The sequence below is a fragment of the Octopus bimaculoides genome, chromosome 6 (assembly GCF_001194135.2).
Source record: "Octopus bimaculoides isolate UCB-OBI-ISO-001 chromosome 6, ASM119413v2, whole genome shotgun sequence".
NCBI classification, from domain to species: domain Eukaryota; kingdom Metazoa; phylum Mollusca; class Cephalopoda; order Octopoda; family Octopodidae; genus Octopus; species Octopus bimaculoides.
In genome coordinates, this window is record NC_068986.1 from 105,915,234 (window position 1) to 105,924,732 (window position 9,499).

The 9,499-nt window shown below is 40.6% G+C and overlaps 1 protein-coding gene across 1 annotated transcript in view; it reads right to left on the minus strand.

The window, feature by feature from the left end:
• LOC106871983 (translation factor Guf1, mitochondrial) overlaps positions 1–9,499 on the minus strand; it is a 46,405-nt gene that overhangs the window by 2,162 nt on the left and 34,744 nt on the right. The window contains exons 12-17 of the mRNA XM_014918775.2: positions 9,027–9,154; positions 7,760–7,830; positions 5,990–6,091; positions 4,075–4,208; positions 2,299–2,344; positions 1,116–1,328 (exon numbers count right to left, since the gene is read on the minus strand). Of these exons, the coding sequence (XP_014774261.1) occupies positions 1,116–1,328; positions 2,299–2,344; positions 4,075–4,208; positions 5,990–6,091; positions 7,760–7,830; positions 9,027–9,154 (694 nt within the window). The remainder of the gene's footprint in view (positions 1–1,115; positions 1,329–2,298; positions 2,345–4,074; positions 4,209–5,989; positions 6,092–7,759; positions 7,831–9,026; positions 9,155–9,499) is intronic.

Here is a 9,499-nt window from a genome sequence, read left to right on the forward strand (position 1 = left end):
GAAGTAGTGGGGGAGCATCATAGTCATGTGTTGAGAGGAATTCTTTGGGGTTTGAATAATTCACCTTTGGAAACATGGGTGTTTTGCTCAACAACCTTAAACAACCCTTATTCAGGGACCTTTTGAGCAGGATGGGCTACTCGACCTGAAGAAAATTCTAACTGGGCCCCACCTGCGAGGTCATGTGCTGTTTATCTTGATATGAGATCATGATGTCATGCACATATGGTTGTGATGCATGTGCCTGGTGTACCCTTATCAGACGGGTAGTCACGATGGGTATGCAGGGTTTCGTATATTTTACCCCAGTGTCACTTTGATGGCATGCACTGCTCTCTCAATAATAATAATAATAATAATAATAATGTAAAAGTGATACCACTGGTGAGTGGAGAGTGCTGGGCTCAATCCCATTGAAACTTAAAAGCTTCTTAAGGCAACTGGAAATCCCATGCAAGATTGATCTCTTGCAAAAAGCAGTCGTATTGGGCATAGCACACATCTTAAGGAAAGTATTATCTGTCTGAGATCCTTGTTGTGACTCGACAGATGACTAAAGACTCCGTTGCATTTTTACCTACACTGTGTTACGAAGGAATAATAATAACACTAAGAATAATAAAAGTGGGAAATATGAAGATTGTGGTGAATGAAGAGAGAAGACGTGATACCAATAGTAATTGGTGTACTTGGAAGTATCAGCACTCAAGTACCATCATGGCTGGAAAAGATCGGTTCAAGTCTGAAGATAGAATACCTACGAAAATCAGCATTGCTTGGAACTGCAAGAATTCTTCGCAGGATTCTTGAAGCATGACCAGTAAAACAAGTGCCACCTTAGTCTGCTGCCTGAGGAGGGATAACACTTTCTATGATACCCAGCAAAATAGGCTGTGAGCTTTCATATGATAATACTGGCATCCTTGCTAGTGGAGCGCTAAGAGCACCATCTGAGAGTGATCATTGCCAGGGCCGCTGACTGGCCCCTGTGTCCAACCCATGCCAGCATAGAAAGCAGCTGTTAAACGATGATGATGAGGGAGAGAGAGAGTGAAGGAATGAGGCATAGAAAGAAAAGAAAGATTAACAAGAGAAACCTCTTCAAAAATACTTACACACTTTGAAAGCACGTCTTTCTTGTAAGGTTTGATATCCTCTCGAGCGATGATTTTACTGCCAGTGCTTCCTTGGATGATCACGTGATACAACTGTCGTGGTATGGCAGTCTGTAATTTAGCACATGTCCTCTTGGCAAGTTGTCTGGCTTTCGATACATGACAAATCATGGTTAGCTCATCCACAGGTTTACTATTCAGGGAGAACATCAACTGTACGGAAGGAACAAAAATAAAAAGAAACAAATAGGGTAAAAAACAAAAAAAGATTTGGATTAAATAATAAATTACTCTTTTACTTGTTTCAGTCATTTGACTGCGGCCATGCTGGAGCACTGCCTTTAGTCGAGCAAATCGACTCCAGCACTTATTCTTTGTAAGCCTAGTACTTATTCTATCGGTCTCTTTTGCTGAACCGCTAAGTTACGAGGACGTAAACACACCAGCATCAGTTGTCAAGCGATGTTGGGGTGGACAAACACAGACAAATAAACATATACACACACATACATACACTGGCAGAAACGTTAGCACGCCGGGCGAAATGCATAGCGGTATTTCGTGTGCCACTACGTTCTTGAGTTCAAATTCCGCCGAGGTCGACTTTGCCTTTCATCCTTTCGGGGTCGATCAAATAAGTACCAGTTACGCACTGGGGTCGGTATAATCGACTTAATCTGTTTGTCTGTCCTTGTTTGTCCCCTCTGTGTGTAGCCCCTTGTGGGTAGTAAAGAAATAACACATACATACACATATATATCTATAATATAAATTGGACATGGGCGATTGTTGTATTCTTTCTTGTCTTGAGGTTCACAGCCAAATGGCTGGGTGGATTTACGTGAAAAATGGCACACATGTAGAGACGGGTGCATAGATTGGAATGCAGTTTGTATTTTTTTCCTAGCCCCCATAGTTACTGAGAAAATCGATTAAAACTTTTCCTAATGGAATTCCCTTGTTTGTTCTATCATTAAAACAACCAGTTGCTCACACAGCCGGCGTATACCATTTTGCTAGCAACAAGGGGTCTTCTTAGCTACACAACTCTACTACTACTTCTGACTACTACAACTACTACTACTTCTGATTACTAATACTATTACTACTACTATTTTTGACTACTACTACTACTACTACTACTACTACTACCACTACTACTACTACTACTACTACTACTCACCTTGACAAGGGATGATGACTGGTATCCGTAATCTTCATAATCAAAACTGTAAGAAACAAAAACAACATATCAATCAAGGTAGTTCAGTATTATGTAGTAGCGGTGGTAGTGGAGGTAGTAGTGATAATGATGGTGGTGGTGGTGGTGATGCTGGTGGTAGTGGTGCTGGTGGTAGTGGTGTTGCGGTGGGAGTGGTGGTGGTGGTGGTGGCGGTAGTAGTGATGCTTGTAGAAGTGATTGTTGTTGTGGTGGTGGTGGTGGTGGTGCTTGTAATAGTGGTAGTGATTGTGGTGATAGTGGTGGCAATGACAGTGATGACGGTGGGACTAAACTTGAAACCACGAGATTGTGAAAGCAACCTTCTTAACCACACAGCCACGCGTGTGCCTATACAACTTTATCATCATTAATCTGGTGTTTGGGACATAATTTAAAAAAGTTGACCTCAGCAGGATTTGAACTCAGAATGTAAAGAAGTCAGACACCTTTCCTAACGCCAACCACTTCACAGAGTGTGCTGGGTGCTTTTACATGGCACTTGTATGTGACACCACACTGGCACTTTTACGTGACACTGCGCGGGTGCTTTTATGTGCCACCGCCACGAGTGCTTTACATCATCAGGTGGCACATTTTTCTAAGGTGCCACGCAGTGGGGACAAACTTGGACATGTATTGGTTATAGTGTAGTCACAGTAGGATGGCCAAATTATGTTGTATGGGATGTAGTGTGGATGTGTGGTTATGCTGTAGAGAATATCGTATTGTGGTGTAGACATATAGCTTGGTCTTTTTCCTTTTCTTCTGTTCTTTTCTGAAAGTTACCTGGAAACCTTACTAATGATGGTGGCACGAAGGAAGCACCCAGTACACTCTGTAAAGTGATTGGGTTTAGGAAGGGCATCCAGCTGTAAGAACCTGTGCCAAAGATGACACTGGAGCTTGACGCAGCCCGGTAGCTTGCAGGTTCCTTATTGAAATGTTCAACTCATGCCAGTGCTGGGAAGCAAACATCATCATCATCATCGTTTAACGTCCGCTTTCCATGCTAGCATGGGTTGGACGATTTGACTGAGGACTGGTGAAACCAGATGGCTGCACCAGGCTCCAGTCTGATTTGGCAGAGTTTCTACAGCTGGATGCCCTTCCTAACGCCAACCACTCCGAGAGTGTAGTGGGTGCTTTTTACATGCCACCGGCACGAGGATGTTAAATGATAATGATAAAAGGAAGATGAATGTAGACATATGGCATAGAAATGTGTGTAGGAAATATGTGTGAGTAAATGTAATAATAATAATAACAACAACAACAACAATAATAATAATAATAATCATCATCATCATAAACCACCACCACCACCACTGCTGCCGTCATCAACATCATCATTTAATGTCCACCTGCCATGCTGGTATGGAAGGGACAGTTCGACAAGAGCCAGCCAGGTACAAGCCTGCACCAGACTTCTGTAGCTATTTTGGCAGAATTTTTACAGCTGGAGGCCTTTTAAAACAGCAACCACTTTACAGTGTGGAGTGAGTGCTTTTAAGTGGCACTTGCCCTGACAGGATCACCAAGTACCTTGCAAGACAAAAAAAAAAGTGTGTATGAAAAATGTATAAATGTGGTGAGTGTATGAAGGATACATGAATGTGGCTGTGCATGTACATGTATGCGAACATGTGTGTATTATATGTATATGCATGTGCATACAGGTATACAGGTGTGCCTGTATAAAACAACTTTGGGGGAAAAGCTCTCAAGCTGAATACTGACCTTGCATATCCAGAAGTCATTGATTTGAGGTCATCAAAGAAATCTACCAAAATCTCATTGAGGGGGAAGACCATTGTGATCATGACACGATTGTCGTCTATGTTGAACTGATTCTTCAAGACACCACGCCGATCCTGAACAAAGAACAAAGAACTTCATGACAAACCACGTATGAATAGTTTCTTACTAAATGCAAAACAGGCATTCGACCTTCATTAGAACACTTCACATGTTAAAAGATTAGAATGTCCATTACCCAGTACACCCTTCCTAATGCCAACCTAAACACAGCATGCACTGGGTACTTTTCCATGCCACCAGCATGGCTGAGGTCACCATGCAGACTGCAAATCTATGGAATCTGAGAACGGCAGATTTATGGTAGGAGATGAGGGGTTAAAGTGAGGGGCCCAGAGCAGAACAGGTGTGTTGCCATGGAGCAGTCACATGGTTACTCACAAGTATAAAAGAGAGGGAGATGGTGAATAACCAGGGAGGGGCCGGGAAGATGTGCTTTTCTTCAGACTGTCTGCTCCTTCCTCCTTTTCCTCCTCTCTGGACTTTTTTTCATCCTACCACACAGCCATGCCTACACCTATATATAGTATAGACAATATTCTAACATCATCATTATACTATATATGGTGATACACAAAAGATGGCAAGAATCGTTAGCGCGTCAAACAAAATGCTTAGTGATATTTCTTTTAGATCTTTATGTTCTGAGTTCAAATTCTGCTGGGGTCAATTTTTCCTTTCATTTCTTCAGCGCCAATAAAATTAAGTACCATTTGTCGTAATTGTTGTGGCCCTTCCCCTTGAAATTGTTGTTCTTGAACCCTTCAGAAGACTGGCATCCATTTCAAGGGGGAATCTGTGATCTCAGTCAATTATACATCATGGAAACCAGGGAACTAACCTTATGAGTCCCTGCGGTCAAGAAGGAAAGAAAAAGAAGAGAGGCACAGGGGTGGCTGTATGGTAAGAAGTTTGCTCTCCAACCACATGGTTCTGGGTTCATTCCCACTGCATGGCACCTTGAGCAAATGTCTTCAACTATACCCTCAGGTTGACCAAAGCCTGGTGAATGAATCTGGTAGATAGAAACTGAAAAAAGCCTGTCATATATATACGGGAGCACTGCGCCGGTTACGATGATGAGGGCTCCAGCTGATACGATCAACGGAACAGCCTGCTTGTGAAATTAGCATGCAAGTGGCTGAGCACTCCACAGACACGTGTACCCTTAACGTAGTTCACGGGGAGATTCAGCGTGATACAGAGTGTGACAAGGCTGGCCTTTTGAAATACAGATACTACTCATTTTTACCAGCTGAGTGGACTGGAGCAACGTGAAGTAAAGTGTCTTGCTCAAGGACACAATGCAGCACCAGGAATTGAACTCACGACCTTACGATCATCAGCCGAATACTCTAACTACTATGCCAAGTACCTTCATGCATACACACACACACATATATACATGCATACATACATATATATATATATATATATATATATATATATATATATATATATATATATATATATATATATTCTTCGAAACATATGTCGGAATAAAAGTATGCAGTTATAATATGCGTTTACTCCATTCTTTATATATATATATATATATATATATATATCCGTGTGTGTCTTCGTTTATCCCCCATCAGAGCTTGACAACCACTGTTGGTGTGTTTATGTCCCTGTAACTTAGCAGTTTGGCAAAAGAGATCAACAGAAAAGTACCAGGCTTAAAAAAATGTAAGTACTGGGGTAGATTCAGTCAATTAGAATCCTTCAATGTGGTGCCCCAGCAAGGCTTCAATCTAATGACTGACACAATAAAATCATAAAAAAAACAACCACACAACAGTAGACTAAGGATATTACATTACACGATATGCCTTACCATGCATAGATTCATGATATCACCAATGTATTCAAGGGGTGTGATGATAGTCCCAAGTATCACAGGTTCCAGATACTCAGTAATAATGCTTGGATCAGGGAGCTACAAAAATATATAAATACAGATATATAACATAAAGGTTAGCGAGTGCGTGTGTGTGTGTGTGTGCATGCAATATTAATACTTATAATGTCTTACATGATATATATATAAAATTCATTATTTAAAGTTCCCTTTTCCATATTTGCAGGATCAGATGGAATTTGTCAAAGCAGGTTTTCTACAGGCAGATGCTCTTCCTGTCATCAACCTTCATTTGTTTCTTTCCAGGCATGGTAATATTTTCCTGTGGCCAGGCAGGATTTTCATAGAAGTCTGTCATCCACACAAACAGGTTTGTCCTACCATCCATACACACAGCCTTGTCTTGTCATCTTTACATACAGCCTTGTCTTGTCCAGCTAAGTAAAACCGCTGTCATCCATACATACAGGCTTGTTCTTTATAGGTGCTGGTGCCACTTAAAAAGCAGCCATGCCAGTGCTGTGTAAACGCACCCATCCTTGTGGCACATAAAAAGCACCCAGCACACAGTGTAAAGTGGTTGGCGCTAGGAAGAGCATCCAGCTGTAGAAACCATGCCACAACAGACAGTTGGTGTCTGGACAGCTCCCCAAGAATGAACAACGTTGCTTTGTTTGACTGAGGCATGCTTACAACCATCAGATAACGTCAAGACAACGGTATATACAAACATGCATTATAGTTACTATAACAACCAAAACCTTGTGAGTGGATTTGATAGATGGAAACTGAGAAAACCTGCTGTGTATATATATATATATATATATATATATATATATATATGTGTGTGTGTGTGTATTTATACATGTGTGGTTGTATAAGTGTAGTGTCTTGTCTTGACATCATGTCATCATCATTATTTAACATTTGCCCTCCATGCTGGCACAGGAAGGATGGTTTGATAAGAGCCGGCCAGGCAGAAACCTGCTTCAAACTTCTGCTACTGTTTTGGCAGGATTTTCACATCTGAATGCCCTTCCTAGTACTAAGCACTCAGCAGAGTGGACTTAGTGATTTTTACGTGGCACAAGCACAGGCGAGGTCAGTTTTGGCCAGGTTTTACAGCTGGATGCCCTTCCAAATGTCAACCACTTTACAGTGGGAACTGGATGCTTTTTAAGTGGCACCTATACTGACAAGGTTACCAAGTAACTGGCAAGACAAAAACTTTTGAGAGGAGAGGGGGAATTGGAGGAGATGATCTTGTGTCAGTTGATGAAGGGTTATCGTGAGACAGAGAGACAGAAACAGAGAGTCACCATCATACTATCAGCGCCATTCATTTCCAATATTCTATGAGAACATGTCTGGTCATGGGGAAATATTACTATGTTTGGAAACAGAGGAGGTTTGGCGACAGGAAGAGCATCCTGCTGTAAAAAGTGAACCATAACAAACTTCGTTCGACTCATGCAGTCATGGGAAAAATGGATGTTATAACCAGGGCTGTGGAGTCGAAACAAAAAACTTTGACTCCAACTCCTCTTTATGTAATTAACTGACTGTGGTCTAATTTACCGACTCCGACTCCAGCTACCCTTTAATTGCTTCCAAATCCGACTCCACAGCCCAGGTTAAAACAATGATGATGATAGTGACGGTTGTGGATTGCACTCAATACTGGGGACACATTTTATATTTGATCCTTTTCAAATCCCAAAAGATTGTAATACGATTAACTGGTACCTGGCAGGGATTTAGTACATCAACTACGTCACTCTGATACTGTTTTATATTCTTACTGCCATGGATTTTAACTGAAATTCAATAAATACAAAATTAAAGCAGAAAAACCACCAATGAGAAAAAGGAAGGATATTTTTTTCATTAATGATGAGTCACAGAAAATTTAAATCAGAATCAAATCAAGATGAAGTAGTTGTATGCTGTCAGCTTAATGTGACAGTCCCCTGAAGGGAATAATACTATTGTTGGTTAGACCTAGGAAGCTGCGCCGCTTCCTGTCAGCCTTGACACATTTCCTGTGTCCTTATGTTTACAAGGGGGAGACAAGCACCTCCACCCAGCTAAGCCTGCATCCAGAGACAGGTTTCTGAGTCTTTGCTCGTCATCAGTCTGGAGTAGCAAAGACTCAGAAACATGTCTCTGGATGTAGGCTTAGCTAGGTGGAGGTGCTTGTCTCCCCCTTGTAAACATAAGGACACAGGAAATGTGTCAAGGGCGACAGGAAGCGGTACAGCTTCCTAGGTCTAACCAACAGTAGTATTATTCCCTTCAGGGGACTGTCACATTAAGTTGAGAGCATACAGCTTCTTCATCGTATCACTACTGCATAATCTCTCTGAGAGATTTAAAAATGTATTATTTCCAAATCAAGATTGTTTACATTAGAAATCTCTAAAATGTGTCCAACCCATGCCAGTATGGAAAATGGATGTTAAATGATGATGATGATCATCATGATGACTTCATGAAATAAACCTATTGAGGGAGTATTTGCCTGCTATTTCTAACAGGTAGAGTGATAAAGTACAGAGTACAGGCTCCTTTTTTGGCTTTCTTTGTTTCATACAAAATATTACATGTTTTTGGTGTTAATGACAATGCTTGCTATGAAGAGCAAGGGAGAGAACTCCAAAATTTAAATCCTTAAAAATTAAGTGGACACGTGTAGTTAGGAATAAATATTATCATTGGTTAAGTATGGTGACAACTCCAGACATGTTTCAGCTTTATTAAACCTCCTCAGTGAAACATAATTGTAAACATACCTACCAAACTTTAAAATGACTTTGAGAGAATATAGCTTTTGAGCAAAAAATTATTCACTGATAAGGTAATTTAAAATCACGACAGTAGAAACTTTTCCAGGGATGCTTTCTGCACGAAGAACATATAGTTAAGTGCAAGTTAACATAACTAATGCAGTATGCCTAAAGGAATCTTTAATCAACTGTAATTGCAGCCATAACGAGAAGAAAAGTCTTCTTACCTTTATACAGTACATTGGGGACTGTTGTAATAGATGACATATCGTATTCTTGTTCAAGGCGTTGGCTAAAGACATCCATATGAAGAAGGCCCAGGAATCCAAGCCTCCATCCTTGTCCTAGCACTGGGCTTGCAAAATAATAATAATAATAATAATAATAATAATAATAATAATAATAATAATAATAATAATAATAGTAATAATAATAATAATAATAATACAAGGTCTAGAATTGAAGGGCCTTAGAGTCAACCTAGCTAAAACCAAAATCCTAATAAGTAGGAAGGTAGATAAAACACAAACCCCTTCAGGTAGATGGCCCTGCTCAGTATGTAGAAAAGGAGTAGGTAGTAACTCTATAAGATGTACCCGGTGCAAGCTATGGACACATAAGAGGTGCAGCAACATCAAAGGCAGGTTAACTAGCAAGTTAGTTTTTGTTTGTGGCAGATGTTCAGGTGCAATAAAGACTG